This window comes from Lagopus muta, chromosome 3 (genome assembly GCF_023343835.1).
Source record: "Lagopus muta isolate bLagMut1 chromosome 3, bLagMut1 primary, whole genome shotgun sequence".
NCBI lineage: Eukaryota > Metazoa > Chordata > Aves > Galliformes > Phasianidae > Lagopus > Lagopus muta.
The window spans coordinates 41637648-41659989 of NC_064435.1; the positions used below are offsets into that span (position 1 = coordinate 41637648).

The 22342-nt window shown below is 39.6% G+C and overlaps 1 protein-coding gene across 30 annotated transcripts in view; it reads right to left on the bottom strand.

The window, feature by feature from the left end:
- Positions 1 to 22342, bottom strand: part of DTNA (dystrobrevin alpha) — a 210664-nt gene that overhangs the window by 28429 nt on the left and 159893 nt on the right. For 13 of the 30 annotated variants that reach the window (XM_048939440.1, XM_048939458.1, XM_048939434.1 and 10 more), the window contains 6 exons: positions 21012 to 21136; positions 16504 to 16584; positions 14568 to 14657; positions 9045 to 9122; positions 8337 to 8429; positions 2011 to 2101 (listed from right to left, as the gene is read on the bottom strand). In XM_048939440.1, coding sequence (XP_048795397.1) covers positions 2011 to 2101; positions 8337 to 8429; positions 9045 to 9122; positions 14568 to 14657; positions 16504 to 16584; positions 21012 to 21136 — 558 coding nt within the window. The other 17 variants (XM_048939430.1, XM_048939460.1, XM_048939433.1 and 14 more) reach the window with 8 other exon arrangements.

The following is a 22342-nucleotide window of genomic DNA, read 5'->3' on the forward strand; positions in this document are numbered from 1 at the left end:
TTTCCCATATGCTCCTTGATACTTCTGAAAGCTCACCCTCCAATCCTGCAGAAATAAAAAGCCCTTTTTTCCCCAATAAAATGAAGTGGGAATTGAATTACTTCTTACTAACCTAAGCATTATTCACTTCAGTTTTATTGGACTATGTTATTTTCTTGTATTTTTCAGCAGATGTCAACTACTGGTTTGTTTGTTCGTACACACACCAGTATTTCAGCACTGCATCAATGACAGTGCAAGGCAAGAATTCACACAGACATACAAAGTTTTATAATTTTGATCAGACATCCATTTATGTGGCTCTGGGCAGCCTGGTCTGGTCAATGGCGAACCTGCACATAGCAGGGGGATTGAAACTAGATGATCATGGTTGTCTTTTCCAACCCAGACCATTCTATGATTCTATGTCTAACACGAGGGTGAAAGAATCAGACCATGAAGGTTCCTCTGCTGAGCTGCTGCTGCGATCTGAGCGTTTCTCACTGTCCAAACCCTGTGAGGCCTGGACCAGCTCTGTGTGATGCCAGACATCCCTCCTGCAGGAACGGGCCCTCAAAAAGGATGAAGACAACCCAGTGGTCAGTGGGCTCTGTGCTATCTTTTCTGTTGTGGGTGCATTTTCAAACTGACACTGCAACAACCAGGGAAGGCAGCGCATAAAGACAGGCTGGTGGGTGTCTGATATTGAGGGAGCCAGGGTCACTTTCCTCAGTGCCCAGTGTTATGAGTACATATGTTTTCTTAAAAAGCAGAATGGCCACCAGCAAAGCTTTATACATTCCTACCCTGCTCCTAACTTGGTTCTACTCTTGTGCTCTGCTGAAAGATTTTTGTACATGGAAACCTTCATTTTTTCTTTTGTCTCGTCTCTTCAAAGAGCACAAAGAAATGGGCACTTGGCTGACAAAGAGAAATACATTGATTTTACTCAGACCAGCTCTATTTAAAAGCTACTTAAGTACTGTTTCCTCAGTTCCTCTCCCTTCTATCAAGGAACATGTTATGTACACCTGATTTCTACCAGTTCCTACTCAGAGACCTTACCAGTAGGGAATTTTGTCCCCATGATAAATTACTTCAATAATAGTCCTTCAATAATAGTCAACTGCAGGCTGCCTGAGAGCTGAGTGCTGTGTGTCACACCATGGAAAGGAACTGCTGTGGGATGGCTGGTCGACCACAACCCTTGAACCCACTCCTCGAGAGAGAAATTGCACCAACCAATGATGGCTGCATGAGGTGGCCTCACATCGAGAGCACTGCCTGGCTTCACCCTTCCAATTGACCCCACAGTGTAAATCTCGGTGTGAAAGTATGCTTCCTGACATCCTGGACCGGCTGCCTTTCACTTAACTATCATTTATGATTCCTTGTTCTACCAAATGTGCTGAGATGGAAAAAAAGTAACTAGGCTGACCTTACTTATGCCATTTAAGATTTTATATACCTCGATTAGGCTCCCACTTCCCTCTCTAACAGAGTTAGTGAGGTTTCAGCCTGTCACTACCTTCTGTCTCAAGATACACAGAGCAGAATAATCACTGCTCTGAAATGAAAATGAGAGCCGGGGCTAATGCAGTGGGTCATTATGGCCATCCTGCTGGAGATCACTCTTTAAAATCCTGAGCACTTAAGGCCCTGGTGGTAGTGATATTTGAACTAAAGAGTAAAATGGATTCATCACTCATTTTTCAAATGCAGTAAATCATTAACCTTTAGCCAAAGCTTGTCCAGACAATATTTTCCAGTTTTGCCTGAGTTTAAAGTGTCAGATTCCCTTTGATGTACTTATTTAAGTACCATTACATTAGTATATAGATTATATGCATTAATATGTGAATTCTTTGACTTAAATAAAATGTTACTCATAAAATATAACAACATCTGATGAGAAGGATAGTGAAATACAACCCATTAACCATGGAGCTTGTCAGACATAATTTCCCCGATCTTGCCAAGCCCCTGGAACACGACAGAAGGAAAGCACCTCCCTTTAATTAAAACACTTACTGATGAAGAAGTTTCTGCTGCCAGCCTTGCTGCATACCTGGCGATCAGCTTGTGCTCTTCATCCAGGCGACTTGCGCTGTCGAGCACGCTGCTCAGGGTGGGAGAGGAGGAGGGCAGACACGTTAGCGCACAGTACGCACGGCAGCTGCTCTGCCACTTTGTCCACTCACACTCCCCCATCACAGAACTTAGAAACAAAACATCGACAACATGTTTACAACAGCAGATGTTAATTGAGCCGAGGAGAAATGTGGGAGAGTAAATTCGTAGGGGCAGCTTTGCAGGGCACTTACCAAGCTCTCACAGAAATCAGCTTTAGAACCACTGATCTAGGAATTTATAATCAGGCTTTTTCTTTTATTTTTGTTTTCTTGATATTTAGGAGTAAGCTTTCAGAAAACCACATAAATGTGCCCCACTGATCCTAGCCTTGGACTGGCTTTATCATGGACCCAACTCATGCTGCCAGGATGCAGGAGTTCAGTAGCACCAACTGTAACAGTCTGCTTTGGTCACATACAGAACTGCTATAAAAATTGCTAAGAAAGTGCAAGAACTTCCAGCAAATACACTGCATTCCTTTAAAATATTGCACCTAATTACAATTCGTTTTCTAACAATATCAAAGGCAAATACTCCTCACAGGTTAATCCTTTGCCAGCTGTCCTTATTTTAAATGGAGATTATTACTAAGTTAGAAGAGCATGAAAAACTTAATACAGTGAAAACGTTTACTTCTTCTAAACATTTTAGAAGTTTGCAGAGAACCACCAAAACTATTCTATATTGCATTATGCCCACTATATACCAGAGAAGTGAAGATGAAGCTGCTAAGAGAAGGTAAGAAGAATGTTTTGCCGTGTGGAACATGACAGCCCTGCAGATGATCCTGGATAGAGGCAAGCCTGCCCTCTCTTCTGATGCCTTGGAAACTGTGTGATGTTTTGGCTGAAGGGAGACAGGCACGTGCCTCTCTACCCATGTACCAATTATGACATACAGCTTGTTGCTGGAGAATGAGTTTCACATCTCAAAGGAGTGCACAAAACAAGGGCATGGGCATCCTATCCTGTTATTCTGCTAGAAATTTTACCTTGAACCTGAAAAGCCTGCCAGATGAAAATAATTTCTGAGCAAGAAGTTCTGCTTCTGAAGAATCAGCAGATATAAAAGAAAACAGAAATATTTCCCCCAAAAATTCTCAGTGAGTTCATATCCCCAGGTACCTCAAAGAAATATAGTGTGCATCTTTTGGTTGGCTTGATTAAGTCCACTGGGATCTAGAAGTTATGTTGGAAAGATGAGTAACTGTTGACATTCATTGATCATTAAACTAAAGCTGGGAGTCATGTGGATTTGTTATGACTTGCTGAGGTAAGGGAAAAGAGATAAACATCTTTCTCTCATTCTGACAATAACCTGTGAGGCCAAAAACATGAAGTACAGAAAAACACTAAAGCTATGAGAAGTCAGGCATGAGAGGGTCTGTGCAACCTAAGCTTGTGCTTTTTTTTTGTTTCAGTTATCCAACTTATTTTATTGCATATGTAGCTTAACTCTGCTCTTACTCAGATTCTTGCAGGATGACAACATACGACGGAGTTACTTTCTGAAAAGACTCAAGCCAAAGGTGTTTTTTTGATCTTTCTAAATCCATGAATAGTGCTCTTCTTACATACTCGTGCCTACTGTACCAGTATGTCATCCAGAGAAAGAAAAGGAGAAGAAACTCTTACAGACACAAACGATCGTGCAAACCAGGTAATAAGGATTAATTTCATGACAATAAAATTCATTTTTAATTTTTCCTTAATGACTAAAACATAACATTCTAACAGATGGCTGTGAAAATAGCAAGCATTGAGCATCAATTCTCTTTTTTACAGCAATGTGCAACTATATTATCCATCCTGGAAAAATAATAGATTATGGTTCCACTTGCTGGCACAACACAATATGCAGCACAGCTCTGGGATGTGAGCTAACTCCTAAAACAATGACTTCACTGAAAGAATCAAGGCTCTGCTGCTTTTTGATTTTTACTCCCTATTTATGTCTTTGATATACAGTTATGTGTAGGCTGATGTCATCAAATTGATGCAGCAGTGCATCAAATTTGGCCTATGAATGCCAGAAATCAGTGGCATCAACTCTTTGTAAATTAAATTTCAATGTCTGAGAGATATTTAATTCCGAAATATACCTATTCTATGTGATCATTAAGCACAGAGGTCTGTACAGCAGCATTAGCCTGCCAATACTTTTATGTCTTAGATTTCAGATTTGCCATAATCCACTTCTGTTTTTATTTCAGCAATTTCACAGAATATGATACACTGAAAACACACAAGCTTTAAAATGTTACGAATATGTGTGTAGAATGTGGGATCCTCAAGAGAATCTTACAGGCATCCTTTCAAAGGAGACTCATCACATAAAAACAGTCTGCTGATGAGTCTTGTGCAAAAAAAGTTACACAGTTGTTTCAACACTGCTTCTTCATTAGTGACCATTTCTCTAAAGATTTGATAATTATCAGCAGTAATTGGTCTGACAAATAACCAATACTATTCCCTTTACAATAGGACTTTTTGTTCAGGCTTTTGTTCTTCTGTTTGATACTTTACAGGCTGAAGGATATCCACGAGAAAAGATCTCAAAACTCCAGGCATAGGAATGATAGCCTGTGGATGAGGAGAGACACCCAAGCTCCTTGGCTATTTCCTATGCTTCAGATGTGCTCAATTAGCCTGTTCAACAGCAGACACTGTGCACTGGGTGTTACGGATCCAGCGATCCCTGGTATTCTTAAAAATATGCCATCAATGGTTTGAAAAGTCTTTGAATTGCCATTCTCTCATGAAAGTTTTGCAGTATTGGAATCGGCAGGGCCTGCACGGTGTGCTCTTGTTCTATAAAATGCAAACTTTCACTTAGTTAATAAATGAATAATATACTATGAAAAATGCTGACAAAAGCAATGTTAGGTTTCTAAGTATTAGTGCAACAAGAACAATGTTCTAATTGCAACCTATCAATGCACTTTGATGCTTGTTACCTGTGAGACTTTCAAAACTGTTCTGGTCTACAAGCATTTAAAGCTGAGATGTATCATCTCAGATTTACTTTAGAATCACCCATATTTCACCACAGAAATGTCAGTATCAATAAGGTATGCAGAAATCAATTCCACTCGAGGGAGCCCAGTGCCTATACATTTCCTCTGTCATCAGAGCGTCTCTGATTTTTTTCTTCTTTCATGGGAAGACTTAAAGCAGAAACCCAGCTCCAGTATTCTGAAAGCCTGTGAAGCTGAGCTGATCCAGAGATACGCTTTACTTTCCTCCCAGCTAGCTCAAAGTGAGCCTACCCTTCCTAGCTAGTTAGCTCATCTGCACACTTCTGTAATAAACATCTTCTAAAATAACATGGAATAACATGGCACTATTATAGTACAGAAATATGACTCACTACATTCCTATACAGCATAACATAAAAACCATAAGCCAGCTCTCTACAGAACAAAAATACCCTCCTCCTCATAATGTATCTTATCTTATTCTGCAACTAAAAGGAAAGACTGGAATATGTGAAATTGATATGCAAAACTAGGTAGAAACTCTAACTTACGAGAACAAAGAGGCGCAGCTAAAGGCTTTTCTTTCAGAATCAGACATTAAAAACGAACACAATTAAATATCATCTATTGGTTTTACACTCTAAAACACACTTTAAGAATAAAATAAGCAAAGCATCTGGGTAAGGGGTGCTATTTTTACCCATACAGTTACTATAAATAATGAAATAGTCTTTATCTTGCTTCTTAATTTGCCCTGCAGTACTGGATCTAAATAAAACCTGAAGTAGCTTATTAGCCTATGAGAGATGGAAAGGAAGCTTGTACTTCTCTCGTTTCAGTGTCAAGTAACTGCAGATGGAAGACAAAGATAAGCACTGAAAAATAATTCAAAAAACCAAATACGAATACTAGCTATGCTTAAACAGACAAAAACACTAACTGGACTATACTGGATCATTAGCTGATCGTTAGCTACTATAAATTAGCCAGAGTCATCATCTAAAAATCTAACCTGTTCTGTTCTGAAACACAACTTATAGCTGTCAATAACACTTTTATGTACTGTGCTCACGAAGTGTATTTGTATTTGTCTTTAAGGTGGAGGTCGACCTCCAATCATTCCTCTTTTCAATGACAGATGCCAGCAGCACCTGAAAGCATGCTGTGGCAGATAGAGGTTTGCATACACAGTATGTTGCAGGAAGACTCAAAGGCTGAGCTGGCTAGCTGCAGAGCTACCTGATTACAGTTAGCTGTGTGCTTCACTCAAGTGACCACATGTTGAGCTGCAGTATCAATGATCTTGAACTCAACACCATCCTAACACAGCTGCATGGGTTTTGAGCAAGATGCATCAAGTCATGTCGGGACCAGGACAGATGGAATTTCCAGTTTCCTGAAGATGCTGCCCCGGACGATGCAGAGAACTCACCTTCCTCTCCTGGTGACATTTTGTTTGTTCTTCCCATCTTAACCAAAATGTAACCATCCACTATTATCAGTCTCACTGCAGCTGAGCAGAAATTGACAATGCAGCATGGTTTGATGCATGACAGAGACTGCTGCTCCTCTCGGTTATGTTTCTGTCAAAATCTAATTGGTATCTCATATAAATGATTGAGATTGTTCCTAGTTGAGGATGTTGTGACTGCAGTGATTTAAAGTTGGTAATGAGATTGTATGTACTATACTTTGCATCAGTTATTCCAGTAATTAATGCCACTACCAGTCACTGTCCATTCATTCTTTTAAAAACATGACGTTTTAAGGATGCTATGGTACATAAATTTTATGTGCATATTTGGATACAAATATGTACTGTGACTTGGTGAGGTGGGTCCACATGCTTGAAGGAACAGGTTGAAGTACTGGAAGTACTGAAGTACTGGATAAAATTTAGAAGTTGAAGAAGGTAAAGATGAGGCTGGACGCTCAAATGGGATCTCACTGGTGATCCTCTCAGAAGCTAAATCAATCACAGGCATGGCATCAGTAGCACACCACCAAAAATGACTCTAAACCAGGTCCAGTCTATGTGGACCTCCTGAATCACCTTACTGAGTAAGTCACTCATGGAAGGCAGGGCAACATTTCCTCCTTCCTCTGTCAAACTAGACCTAATGGTAATCTCCTCCTGTTCTCTTCAATCATAAGTGGGCAAAGACCGCTCTGAATGCCCCAGCAGCTTGTTTTCACGGCCGCTCTGTAAATATTATTAAACAGGCTTGCTTTCTGAAAGTGCTGCTGATCCCCTTTCAAAATGTTTTTGTTTTGAGGAAGTGGTTTTCATTTTCTTCTCTAAAATGCAGCTTTTTTTTTTTTTTTCTCCCCTCTGGCAAATTCTAGTGGGATACAGAGTAAAGAAGCAGATCCAGAACAACAAATGCAGATTCTCTGCTCCACAGGGCACAGCTACATGGCAAGTTACCATTTTCAACAGGAGCTACACACAGAAATCAATTTTCTAAGGTTGCAGAGAACCACTGCATTCACCCTCTCTAAAGAAGCTGTTTATTGCCTTCTCTACGTATAACAGTATACAGGGAGTTTCTAACCTGGGAAAACCTCTGCAGTAGCAGTAGGAACAGCTGTGAGGCCATTAGCCACCAGCATTAGGACAGCACATGACTTTAGAAATAGCATGGAGCCCTGTGCTCCATAGTCCCTCCCTCAGAAATAATGAACTACATTCAAGGCACCCATTTAAAAACCTTTCATACCTGAATCTGAATGAAATATAAGGTGTGTGTATATATATACAAGATACACATAAACAAAGCAGAAATCAGGTAAATGTAAAAACACCTGGCATAAGTAAAAATTGAGATTAATTCCTTCACCAGGCTAATAAGCAAATTCCAATTATTGGCATTATTTACATACTACTGCCATTTTTATTATCAAGGTAAGCTGAAGCTACGAATTATGTATCATCTTAAAAATTATTGTCTTGGAAATACAAATTCAAGTAATTGTGTGAACACGTTACCATTGTCAAGTTCCTCACTGACTGGAGTGTAGCATTCCAAACCAATTTGTGAAGTCACTTTTTATTCAAGTACTTATTTGCAATACCTTGCTACCAGCAATATCTTCAGCAGCTCCGGGAGGACATACCCCACAAGCATACACGTTCCCTTCAGGTTAGTGCTCATAAAAAGCTGCTTCATGGGTAGCCACGAGGAGAGCAAGTGGCCGACCAGCGTCCCTTTCCTGGATCACCCCAAAGTGCCAAACCTGCACTAACCGTGCGGGGTTGCTCTGCAGCATGTTGACATACAACCCAATGAGCACATGTTCATCGGCCAGCCTGTCTGCAACATCGAGGCTGTACTGTAACCTGGAACGGGGTCGGGGAGAGAGGGTGCAGTCCGGACAGACAGAGGGAAATAAACAGAGAAAGCAGGAGCAAATGAGATTGCGAAATGAGAATGTAGGAACGAAAAATTAAGAGCTCTTAGAAAAAAGATACCAAGTGCAGAAATTATTTTGTTATTGCTGTAAGTTACATATTAAATATTTAATGGCTTAGGATGGTAGAACCCAACTCAGGTACAGAGCCAGCCATGGAAATTGGTGAAATGCCACATCAGGCCAGGGACTGGGGCTATGCAGAATCATTTATTTTAAAATAAAGCAGATTGCAAGGTCAGCTCTATTTGTTTCATTATATTCTGTAGAGTTTAAATACATCAAATATATCTCTGTTACACAGATTATTAACATACTGAAATCACAAGCTGGATTTGCTTGGAAATGTCTGATCAAGACCTCGCGCTCAGGTGCACACAAATACACTTAAGCATGCCCTATAGAGCTCACAGGGTTAATTGGTTGCTAGCATCTTATCAGGAAATATATTTACAGAATATATTAAAAACAGGGGGAAGTAAGAAGAAGTTTTTGTTTTAGCTGTGTTAGTGCAAGCTACGAACATACTCTCTCTTTAACTTACCCTTTGCCTTTCAAGAAAGCTGGAGCAGCCCTAGCCAGCAGTTTGCTCTGCTCTACTTCAGTGTTCTTGGAGGGAGAGCTAGTTAATAAGACAGGAGAACTAAGAAGAAGGTAATCACTGAAGCCTACCATTTATTACAGAACAATCTGGAGGAACTCATTCAAGAAGCCTAGACTGAATGAAAGAAAAAAACAACAAACACAGAGCTTTAAAGAAATATTAGAAAACTTCAGAAATGTGAAGTCAAGAATTAGCTTTCCCTCCTGTTCTTGAAAAGCAAAACTATAAAGCCTTCACTATAGAAAAGAGAAACAAAACATACTTCTCTCAGTTTGCAGGTAGAGTATGATGTAAATACTGAAATGCAGCCTCCAAGTTGGTAAAACTTCCCCATAACAGCTAAATTGTTTTTCTCCATGCCTGCCATGAGGCAGATTCAATAACCTATGGAAATCTGCTTATTTATATGTAGTAATGGGACACAACAATTCTGTTTTCAGAAGTATTGTTTTTCTGTTGATTAAAAAATATACATATTACATAATATTCATCAAAGCTCAACTGCCCAATTGCAAAATGCCACTTTTTTTCTTAATTACTGTATTCAATGGATTGCAGTAACTGCATCTTTTCCAATACAAAAATATCCATGTTAATAACTTTATAAGTTAGTTCCTTCCTTCACCAGGCTAATAAGCAAATTCCTATTATTGGCATTATTTACATACTACTACCACTTCTATTATCAAGGCCAATAAGACTGGCCAAAAGTAGAGAAATTTCAATATTAGTTTTTCTTTTTACGGCACTTCTGGCTGTAGGCAGCTAAATAGAAATATATTTTACTTTTTTGCTTTTAAAATCTATTTTGGGGTTTGGCTACCATTACTGTAAGTATCTTTGATCAGAAGACCTGTGTGTTAGCATGTATGCACCTGTGCTTCCAGATGTGTGTGTGTGTATAGGCAGATCATTTTGCATAAATATGATACATGATGCTCTGATGGACTGAAGAGCAAAACTTTAACGCTGGGATAAATAAGGAATTCTCGAAGACGAAATGTTGTCCTTCTCCCACTGCTATGGGAGACCAAGGTTATTCATGGAGTTTTGAAAAACATGGCACTAAAAGGTGTCGCAGGACTCCAAGCCCTATTGTTTTATACTAAATCTGAAAGAGAGCTCAGTGAAATGCAATATAACACAGAACAAGCAAACAAAAAACAACAAAACAACTTGCTTCTAGTTTCTATGTCCATCAGCATGCTGTTTATGTGTGCTGTGCTTCTACAGAAGTAATGTGCACGCAGGAAAGTATGCTCCATTTTGTCTAGAAGGATACATTTTTTCAGTGTTTTATTCCCAGTTACAAAAGGAAAATGCCTTAAGGAGATACAGAATGTGTTAAAGATAAATTTGTTGCCATAATCGGCAGGGAAGATTTCAAGCTTTGCTTTCTAACAGCACATTGTGATGTCCCCTCTATCATGCATAAACTGTCCTATGCTTCAGCAGCAACTTAATTAGGGTGGAGGAACCGATGAACAAACATGACAAATGGCCTCACCTTGTTATCCTGAAAGTATGAGCATCCAATCCTTTCTTAGGAGCTGTATTTTCTAAGCTTTTTTGATACTTGTGCATCTCCGCTGAACTCTGACATGCTCAGTAACACGTTTGTTCCAGTACCATGCCCTACGTAGGGTGCAACCTGCCACCACCTCTGGGTAATGACTTTTCAGTCCTAGTCCTAGTGAGATGCATTCTAACAATCATATTGCTGACCCCAATTAGTTTGTGGTTCACTGCAACTGTAGATCCTCTGTCAAAATATTTCTGTCCATTCAACTATGCTCCATGTTTTATTTGATTATTTGCTTCCTTGCTATAGCACTTACAATTACTGAGTTTCCTCTAACTGATTTCAAATCATTTGGACATCAATTACTACCACTGCAATTGAGCTGCTTTTTTAATTTAGAAATTGCTCTCTGAGCACTCCTCTCCGTAACTGTTTCAACCTTTGTACCATCTACAAATTGCATACACTCACAATACTGCTCCAGGTAGGTCATTACAAGAAATAGTGCACAGTGTCTGACTGAAGATAGAACTTTAAGAATCCCAGCTCATACATCCTCCTAGAATGATAGCAAACTTCTGTAAATCTAATTACAAATTTTCAACCGCTTGTGCGCTGACTTTATACTAATTTCCCTACGTTCTTATTTCCTTTGGGTACTTTTGTGTCATACAGAGACTATGTCAAAAGTCTTTTTAAGGTCAAGCTGTATCATATCTGCTGCTTCTTTTTTACCCACTAGACCAGTTATCCTTCAACGAAATACATCAATTTGGTTTGACATAATTTCTTCTTGACAAATCTATGCTGGCTATTTCTCATCAGTTTATTATCCTTCAGGAACTTACTAATTCTTTCATAATTTCAGTATTGCTGGATACCAAGGTTAGGCTTCTACTTGCACAACTCTTTGACTTTTTGTCCATTTCCACCTTCAGTTGTTTCCTTCTTTGGAAGAGATTACATTTGCCCTTCCTTGTCTCCCACAGCCTCCTACATGCCCCATAATTTCCCCAAAATACAGCTAATAACACAAAGATTATTTTTACCACAGTGAATTTGTCTGGATCCAACAACCTAGAGTACATTTTTCTAAGATACATTCCTGTTGCAATGAGCTGCTGAAGAATGTTTTCCTACCCAAACTAAGAGATAAGGCCTTCATCTCTGGGCAGATGTTTATAAAGATGTACACCTAAGGAGATTTGTGAAAAAGTTATACTCTCTTTAGAGCCTACCCGATCACTGAAACAGCCAGACATTTAGCCTGCTTTTAGCAGGCAGAACACTGGCCAAAAAATCCAAGAAGGATTCTCATCTTTTCCTGAAAACGACATGCAAAGGCATCTGACAGTTGAAGTTTACAACGCTCTTCAGACATAGAAATGTGGTCAACAAAGGCAACCAGTATGCTCCAGAGATACTGTGCAAACATCTCTCAGTGCTCCACATCCACCTGGAATTCAAAGAAGGCACCATCCACACTGACTCAGTATTAAATAACACTCAATTTCTCATTGGCTATGGGCATTTGATATCACAGTATATTCTTTCTGTCTACCACAGAATTACTAATTTCAACTTTACTGGAACGTACTGCATCACTTCATTTATTCCAGTTGATTATATCTTCAGAAGAACTAAATGTATCAGCTGTCAGGGGGCGCTGAAAAACATGCAAGAAAAGCCATTCTGTGTCACCTTATCCTACCTCAAACTCTGTAATTCAATAGTTTAAAGAAGACTGAAAGAGGTTGTATCCATTACTATGCTAGTGATAGACCGCAGCTGGGGAACAAAAGAATCCAAATAGGGAAGACATTGTCAATTCAGCTAGGGATAGAGTTATACTTCTTGACTAGACAGAAGTTTCTACAATGCTCAATCTACCTGTTTTGGCTTGAAACATTCAGCTCACTGAATTTCTAAGGGCAATGGCTACTCTGCAGCAGTGTTCTGCTGCCCTCTAGTTAATCAGAGATCACAAAAATAAGTGTGAGATTAAGAAAAAATAAAAATATTAGCCAGGGTAAAAACAAACCAGCTCTTGCAGTGTTAGTCACTTATTAGCTGTCATTACAACAAACGTCTATCATTTGGTATTTGGGAGAAGATCGGTGATTTTTTGTTCCTTCTTTACTAAGATAAGTGCTTTAAAGTTCTTAAGCTGTACAGACAGGGGTAAAGGACTCAGCTGAGCATGCTGTACTGTTGATACCAATTTGCACACGGTGTAAATTTAAAAGGAAGGCAATTGTTACGCCAAACTTCTCATTAACACTCACTCATGGACATCATGGCTCAAACAGAGCAAGCAGACTGTGATGGAGAAGTGGACTGAAGAAACTAAGAAGCATCTCAAGGAAAGCATAAATCTGACTTCCTTTGTGCTTTGGAATAATTGTGTATCCACCCAAAGCTCAATTAATCTGCAAATAACATCTCATGTTTAGTCTCCTTTCAGCTGTTCCCACAATTTATCATTATACTTGCTAGTTATCAAAGATCTTCTCTTTAATAAGATTCTTCTTCCCAGTCCTTTTCCCTTGTCCATCCAAGAATTCAGAAATGAAGAGCATGGTTTGCTGCATTTATGCTACCATAATCATTTCTAGCAGCAGAGTGACTGGGTGCTGTATGCAGCATTTCCTGCTACAGAGAAAGACTGGCGGTGAATGGCAATGCTCTTATGTGAATGCAGCTATCTGAAACAAATACCACAGGAATGCTACAAATGAAAGTTTGTGCCAACTCTCTTTTGCATAAACTATCCAATTACATAAAAACTTTCTTCAAAGCTATCTAAAACCACTAAACTAGACTGCAACACACATTAAAGTAACCATAAGTTGTCTGCAGTGAAAACAGACAGCGGATTTACCCTTGATTATGTTCAGCTAGAAATTCTACCCTAGGTTTGTACAATTTTTATTATAACATGAATCACTGAGCATTTAATATGAAATCAGCAGAACTGCAAACAAGGCTGTCAAAGTCTGTTTCTCTGATGTATGAGAGGATGAGCTTCCACTAATGAGGCCTGATTCTCCCAGGGCAATAATAACAGTAAAACCTACAAGAACGAACGAAGATACTGTTATTAGTCTAATACAGATTGAAGAAGTTGGCATTTAGGAAAAAAGTACCTTTGTCTCAGTACTTTCTCATTGAATTATAGCTAATCCCATGCACTAATCAAAGAAGAAAAAAAGAAAGGCCGTTACACTCCACAGTAAAAACTTGGGAAATTGTTCTTATCCAGTTGGGTACTTTTACATAACATGAATTTGGCTCTCCCTACAGGTCACTACAATGAGAGAGAATGTTGGGAGAAGAGCATCAGCTAGAAGCACTGGTCCTCCTCTGAAGCTCCCTGAGGAAATGGAAGGTTTTCACTAACTTCAGGAGTGGATACACACCTGCCTCTCTTTGGCCATTTTGAAAAGCAAAGCAAAGTGGTTCAGGGAGGGTTACAGGCAAGCAGCACAAACTGCTGACCGCTAACTCTCAGCAGCAAGAGCTGTGGACAAGGGAGGGCAGGCTGGCTGTGGGACTTGGAATCGTTTCCAAACTCTTCTGCGAGCCTCTTTCATGCCTCTGTCAGGAATACACCCGGGAAGTCATGCACTGAAGATGCAAACATGGAGGTGCATTTTTTGGCTTTCAAAAACAATGTGTCCAACTTCCCCCAGATGCACAATATTAATCCTGTGTGAAAAGGTGAAATGAAAGATTAGTGCTGTGCGAAAGCAAGGAAAGTTGGCAAAGCCCACAGCCAGCAGGAAGTCTAATCAAAAGAATAATTAGAGCCATAAGAAATCCTCCAGCCCGCCAGAGCCCTTCCTTAAAGACTATCTTTAGTAATTGAGCAGAATTGCTAATGATTTAGTGCATGAGCTACAGAACTACGGCAGTTAGTGGGTTAGTGCTCTCATACTGACCGTGAATTGTTGTGAAGCTGATTTACATACAGCTTTATAAGAGAATGCTCATCAGCCACAGGACTGGCTACATTTATACCCCCAAGTAACCTGAATGATTCAAACAATGAAACCTTGTTAATACTCCAGAAAGTAAGCACAGGCAATAGCGTGTTCACAGTGAATTCTTCAAAATAGATGCAACTTATAACCACTTAGAAAGAACACTGACTTGATAGCTTGTAGGTGTTTGTTACTTTTTTTTCTAAATAAATAAATGCAATTGAAATGTATACGAGTTAAAATAATGACAATAAGGTGAAGCTCTTAAATTGCAGTTAGGGAAGTGAAACAAAAGTTACAATAGCACTTATTACACAGAATTGTTTAATATATCACAGAATTGTTAGCTAAAAAAAAAAAAAAAAAGCCAGAACCAACCATTGTATCATGGAAACTTTCATGGTATAAGGACATCATACTGCATGCTTAGTCTGAGTACCCATGGTTGTGGGTTTTGCCTCCTGCCTTCAGAGGATTCTCCGTCAATCAGTTCTTCCTCCAGAAGGAAAATAATTCTAATGGCCCAGAGATTACCTACATTTAATCCTGACATTTAGGCAGTCAGCTGAACTACTGAAGAAGACAAAAGTAAAATTATCAGGAATTTTTCACATATAAAAAAATAAATGTTGCACAGAAAACTGTGCTGTAATTATTCCTGCAGGTTGCTGACATACATGGCAAAGCGTACTTCTTTTGAAAGGGACTTCCTGGGCATAAATAGAAGCAACAGCTATATACTCTTAGAGAGCACTGATTTTAATGACCTGTCTTGGAGAAGCCACAGATAAGATTATTCTGCCTTGCTCCAGAACATAAAATCCCACATATGCCAACTCTAGAAACAAATTTGCATTTGCAGTCACATTGTTTGTGCAGGCAGCAGACTAAGGGGCTGCTTTGGGACCGGCTTTCAAAAAGCATTTCAGATGTACCCAGCAGCCTTCTGCACTAAGATAACAATGAGAGTTTACAGTTTATAGCTCCCAGTACTGAAGTCCATAAATCGAAGTAGTAACCATACATCTTTACTTTGACATTTCAGTGTTGTACACTGAGGATTTCTATTCTGTTAGAAAAGGTATCCACGCATACCCAGAGATTGTGTTTGGTTATTAGGGAACACTGAAGCACTGACAAATACAGCAAGGACCAGGCAACAAAATGCACCTGAGGAAGACATAGCACTCATCTTCCCCAGTATAGCAAGATGTTATTTTTCTGCCACTTTTTCATCTATGTACATTGGTAAGCTTACACAGAGATTGGGTGAAAAAGCCAGCAAATGCTACATATGTATTTTGGACATAATGAGCCAAAATACTGGGCCAAAATGTACACACTCAGCTGCAAGCACCTTTTCTTTGGGATTAATGTTGCTGACTGCCCCTCTCTGTACTGTTCCCCAAACACTCACCACATTCCAAGACAGTCTTTTCTCTCTTGTAATCTTTAGAGAAAATCTGAATGGTTTAACAGAAGGATGCCTTGCGATGTTGTAAGAATCAACACATTTTCCCTTTGTTTATATCACATCTTGCAGTATGATGCAATCACTCCTAGTAGGTAATGGTATGCCCCAACTTCTGTACCCACATTGCTTTAACATCTACAAAATGTCTACAGAGGCCCATTTTCAGCCTCTGTCAGCGGATTACTGAGTTGCATTTGAGCAGATTTAGTAGAACTTGAGGGTCCAAATAAGAACCAGAGCTCTGCACTCAATTGTGAGGAGTTTGGAGTGCCCCTTCTCCATCTCTCCACTTGGATATCTGCGTATTTTTCTGCTCACATCTGCTAATTTTATTTTGCCTTCTTTGTGGAGGGAAATCAAAAGTGGAAACCTCTACCACCCTCATCTAGTGATTTAACATAAATTAAAATAACAACTCACCTTCTGTTGGCAAAGGGACTTCCTGAGGGAACAGAGTGGGAGAAGAGTGTGTCGTTCATGCTGGTTACAGGTCGGGGAGGCCTAAAAGAAGGTAAAATATCTAGTTGCATTCATTCGGTACAGAACAATCAAACAGCAACAGTATTTACAGAGAATTACATAAGTTTCTTGTTTAAATTAACAATACGGCTGGCATCGTCTGTTTTAAGTATTAATTCAAAATTAATGATGCTGTGTTTTTAACGAAAAGTTGATAAAAACACATTGTTACTTAGGTCCAGCAGGAAATAATAATTTTATGTGTTCTGAGGGAGTTTTAAGCAATTCTCTTGATTTTGTTCCTGATTTGGCAAACTGACTCTTTCCAGAGCTTGTAGTTTGTGATGCAGACAGTGCATTCAACTAGCCAGGCTGAGCACCAGTAGCAGGTTAGCTGTGGCAGTACAGAGGTTTGCACGAGGCTATTGCCAATAAATTACACAGCTTTTCTCAGATTTATCCACAGCATTGGGCTCCATATCCCCACAGTGACCACAACGTATCCATACACCTCAGTGTCCCATAAAATACTTGTAGTGCAAAACTGCCTTAAGTGCAAAGCTTTTCAACTGGGGTTTATTAAACCCCTAAATCAAAATTTCAGATCAGTTTCTAGTTTAAAAGGACCTATTAATAATGATGGTTTTATTATTACATTTTTTATTTCCCACTCTCACTAAAAATGAAATGAGAAAGAATATTTCCTCTGCTTTCTTTTATTGTCTCCTCTTAAAAACATTTTGTGCATAATCTTTTTTTTTTGTGTCCATCAAAGCAAATTTTTCCCTTCTTAATGGACTTCTTACACAACACTAGGCAAAAGACAAGGATGCTTTGGAAAGAACAGAAAATATGATACTAAATCACAGGCTTTTCAGATATAAGCAGAACATGAAGCCATATACAGACCAGGCTGTAAACTGCCTAGATTTCAAGTTGGTCATGATTCCCTTTAAGCTCTGTGGAAGATCCGTCTTGCTTTCCGAATTTTGCAAATTCAATTTTTTCAAATTTTTCAAACTCTTTGTAAGAAACAAAGAAAAACAGTTCTGCACAGAAGTGAACTATTAATATATATGTTCATTCTTACTTTGTAACCGTTCAAAAACAAGCACAAATACCTTTTCGATGAGTATCAATGGATTTCTTAGCACGAAAATACCACACTGATTGGAAAGAAATTTGAAGCTGGAAATAGCAAGATGTAGAATTCTGCATACTTATGGGACAGCATAGTTTTTAGCCAGTGTCTTCAGACCCATGGGCAAAATTGCAGATCTAGTCAGTAAGAAATCTGTTTTAGGAGCAATTGTTTTGTGGATGCCCCGTTCCTGGAGGTGTTCAAGGCCAGATTGGATGGGGCCCTCGGCAGCCTGGTCTGGTATTAAATATGGAGGTTGGTGGCCCTGCCTGTAGCAGGGCAATTGGAGATTCATGATCCTTGAGGTCCCTTCCAACCCTGGCCATTCTGTGATTCTGTGTGTCCTACGTAACTATCTCTGGATGAAAAAGTGTTAAGTATTATTTTCTGTAAACTGCTTCATCAGAGCTAGGAAGAGTTTGGGTGAGGCCATGGTGTATGATTCCATAATAATGGCAAGGTCTCTGTAAGATGAGCCCTGTGATATAGAGATTTGAAAAGAAACTTGGAGACAATACTTGGAAACTAATGGGTAAGCAACTGGTGATTTGTTGGCTGGGAACTGTAATTATTTAGGAGCAACTATTGATCTGCTGCTTTCTCAATTTTCACAGTGTAACCATTGTTCAGCAAATACATTCAAACTCTTAACTGGGCAGCCTTTCTGAAAGATGGGTCAAGCCCAAGGCTATGCAGTCCTAGATGCCAAAGAGGACAGGAGGAGGGGCTGTCTTCCAATGCTCCTCTAGAGAGGAGGCAGGAGAGGTTTGGGAGAGCTTGAGTTCCACTCTTCCTGGCACTCCATTCACTCCTTCTGATCATGTGGAAGTGCGTACGCTGCATCCATGAAATGCAGCAGATCATTACACCCATGCTTCAGGTTCATGTCTTTTCTAAGTTTTATCTCAAAGCCAGGGTGGAAGGGAAGGTTTCTAAATCCTAGCAAAGTTCTTTCCTTTCAATATGTCTTTGCATTCAAAGACAATGATTGTGTTGAAGACTCTTATAAAAAGTTAGGGATTGGTAATGAGATCATGGAATTTTTTCAAGCTATTTTCCTCCAACAAGTGTACTAAAGAAGAAAAATACTCACCAAGTATCTCTTTTGCAGCCAAAATGAAATGGAAAAGAGAAAATTAATTAAATTGCTAGTTTGAAAAATATGTGATTTCAGTACAGCATTGGACAATCTCCCTTCCTATGACCCTGATTTTGTACAAACCAAGATAGCCGCTATGCATAAAAGGTCACTGATGCTGCTAATATATGCAGAGTTACTCTTGTGTACAGATGTCTCTAAATTCTAAGGCTTTGCTAAACTTTTGTGATTAACATTTGTTTGTCAATTCTTATATCAAGAAAACTTAAAATGAATCTGACTTTCCCAAGTCATGTTTCTGCAAGGTTGATGCCCACTGTCACATTCCTCAGGTTTAACTTCAAATGGATGTTCAAACACAGCTACAAAGACCTATAAAAGCTGGTGACATGGTGAAACAAGAAGAGCATCCCTTGTGGTAAAACAAAGGAAAACTATTACCTACTGATTATAAATGCAAATCTCTCAGAGGTTATTTCTAAACTTTTGAAAGTGAGTGATTATGCTCTCTGATAAAAGTGAACTGGTGACACTCAATCAACTTTCTCAAGGAGGCAAAAACACTTAAAACACTACAACTTAAAAATGCTACATCACAGTGCATGCAATAGCCTAACATGCGACCATAGTAAAAGAAAAAAATAAAAACAGGAATTTTACAAAGTGCTCCTTGCTTGTCTAATCTATTCTAGCGATGTCAAAAATAATGCTCCCACTGGCTTGGATGCAAACAATGTTAGGACACTGCAGAATGTATTTGAAAATCCCTCTGATCAAGCCACTTGTCTGCAGACTATGGTGCCTTTTTTGTTGCCAATCTTAGCTATAGAAAAGTAAAATCTCCCCTTAGTAATTCCTCCATCAGATTAACTACACATTGAAAACTATTCAAAATGAGCCTTAGGTATATTACTTAATTGAAAATCTTGTGTGGCTCCAGTAAAAGAGAAAAATCCTGCCGCCCTTCTGTCTGCTACCACTTCTAAGTGAAAGAACGATAAACAGCAAAGATAGTATAGTAATGCAGAGAGTATTTGTCCTCATTTAAGGAAGGAACTACTAAAAAAAGGGTATGTTCTGTTGCCAGAATTCTTCCATTAAATGCACGTATAAAAACCTTTTTGCCTGGATTCTCGCCCAGAGCTGTTTCTCTCAACTTCCATTATGTTTAAAAATAAAAATCACATTGGCAAGAAGTTATTCTCAATGAGATACCATGGCATATTTCTCCCCTCAGTTAATTTATGTGAATTATGCTGTAGATCATGCTACCTCCACAACTTACAGGTTTTTCATTCACATCCCATTATAGCCAATATAGCTATATTGCCTTCAATCTACGGATAAAGAGAAATTCTATCATAAAACAAAATAGATGGTGGCTCATTCTCACATCCAATCACTCTAAATTATGCCTATATAGCTAGGAAGAAGGGAAGGTGTTAATTTCGCAGCAAAGACTTGGAACAGATCCTAATCAATTACAGTACCTTCTTCTTCCCTTACCTAACTGCACTCAGCCTACTCACAGCAGTCCAGCTTTTACTTGCTGCCATCTTCCAACATGCCCTGAGGCCTCAGAGGCCCTCTGCCACCAGGGAATAGAGGCTTCTGTTTTGGTTCCATGCTTCCTGGCTTTCCAAATCTGCCTTGAGATATGAATGGCCCAGTTCTGCCCTGTGACATTACTGCTGCCTCAACCAGCACAGCCAGGCTTTCACACCAGGCAGGGCAGAGTGATAGTTCAGCAAATCCATCTCTGGCTGATGTGCTCCAAAGAGCACCTCCACGAGGAGCTGTGCAGGCAGTAGGTGACAGCTGAGCCTTACAGCAACTTGGCACTGCCTAGCTGCTGGAGCACCTTTAGTCTAAAGAACTTTTAGGCTTTGGAAGACTTCTAAAACCACATCATGTTCTGAGCATGAACACATCCCAAAGTGCTGAAACTGTATGAAATTGCATCTTCTCTACTTCTGAAGGGAACAGGAACATATCACCATTGTGTCCCATACTTGATCATATGTACATATTTCACCAGCCTTCTAGTGAAGACACACCAGAAGCACATTTTTGTACTAATTATCTCTATCAGCAGATTTGCACTTGTGATGCATTGAACTTGGTAATGACACAGCTGCTTCCTGCTCTATTGAGAGCTATACCATCTAGACTAGGCGTAAGCAAGCCCCACAACAAAGCTTACTTTCTCCAGAGCACACAGATACTTACACAATATGAGCCAGGTTTAGAGGTTTTTCAGGCTGGTCAGGGAACATTGGGTGCAAAGGTTCACGGCTGGAAGCACAGCTTAAAGACTTGCTAAGTGCATTAGTTAGCTTCTTAGCAGGTGATTTCTGGGAGGAACAAGGAAGGTAGAGGTAATGTGGACAAGTAAGGTGCAAACTGTTTCTGCTGTAGGATGCACAAAACAACAGGAAGCTCTACTGCTTACATCAATATGACTGACATTCTCCGGTCTCCTCCCGCCCCACTCTGATAAGCCAAAGACCGTTCAGACTGGAAAAAAGATTGCTCTTACCTTCAACTGCCTTCAGAGAAGGCTCTGAGGGGGTTTATCTATACAGACAGGTGCAACTGCCATTGGTCCCTGCAACGCTGTGCTCAGGAAAAACTGAAGGTAGAGCAGTACAAAGGGAGGTCTCTCAGGCTGGAGCTGGCTACACCTCACCAGCTGGCAATGTCAGCTGAACCCATCTGTTTGTGCCTGTCTGTACAGTACTGTACAAGACACCATCCACTTTCTAGCTGGGGGCCAGCTACAGAATTGATACATTCTTTCTCCTTTTCATGAGTGTTTCCCTCCTCGGCTCAGCATCTTATTGCTATCAAGCTTATCTTCACCTCCCTGGTTACACAGGTGAATGAACCAGGACATGGGAAATTTCACGCAAATCTGGCCAGAATCGTACCAACAGCGTGTGAGAAGAAGCTGACATACTGACTGTCATTGCCACCAAAAGACTGAAGGGCTCTGTGCAGAAAGCATGAGTTCCAGCCTCAAATCTCACTTGTCTTCAACAGTACTCATCTAAAAAATCAACACACTCTGCTTTAGTTTTGCTTGAGCACTCCTTGCAGTTGAATCCTCTCTTAAAAATGAGCTTGGAGACTGAGGATCCCTTTTAGGTTTTGTGAGAGATTTTTGGGGAATCCAGTACACCTCTCTCTGACTCAGCTTCTCAGCCAGGTAAACCCGGGCTGATGATCCTTACAACCTTTCCTCCCCTACAAAAAAAAACAGCTCAGCAGTATGAAATTTAAAAGTGCTTTGAGAAGTTAGCAAGAGAGGTATATATATATACACGTGTACAAGTGTACATGCATGCCACATAAAGTTATTACTGTAATCAATGTAATAATGAAATATTTCTATTACACAATTTCAACCTAAATATATAAAATTCAGGCTTTTTCTCTCATATTATAAATGAAATTTTACTCTGAATTCAGATCAGTTGATCTCCACCATATATATTAAAACCTTTAGCCTGCATGTAGAGCTTGATATAGATTTATTATAGATAACACTAACCTGTTTT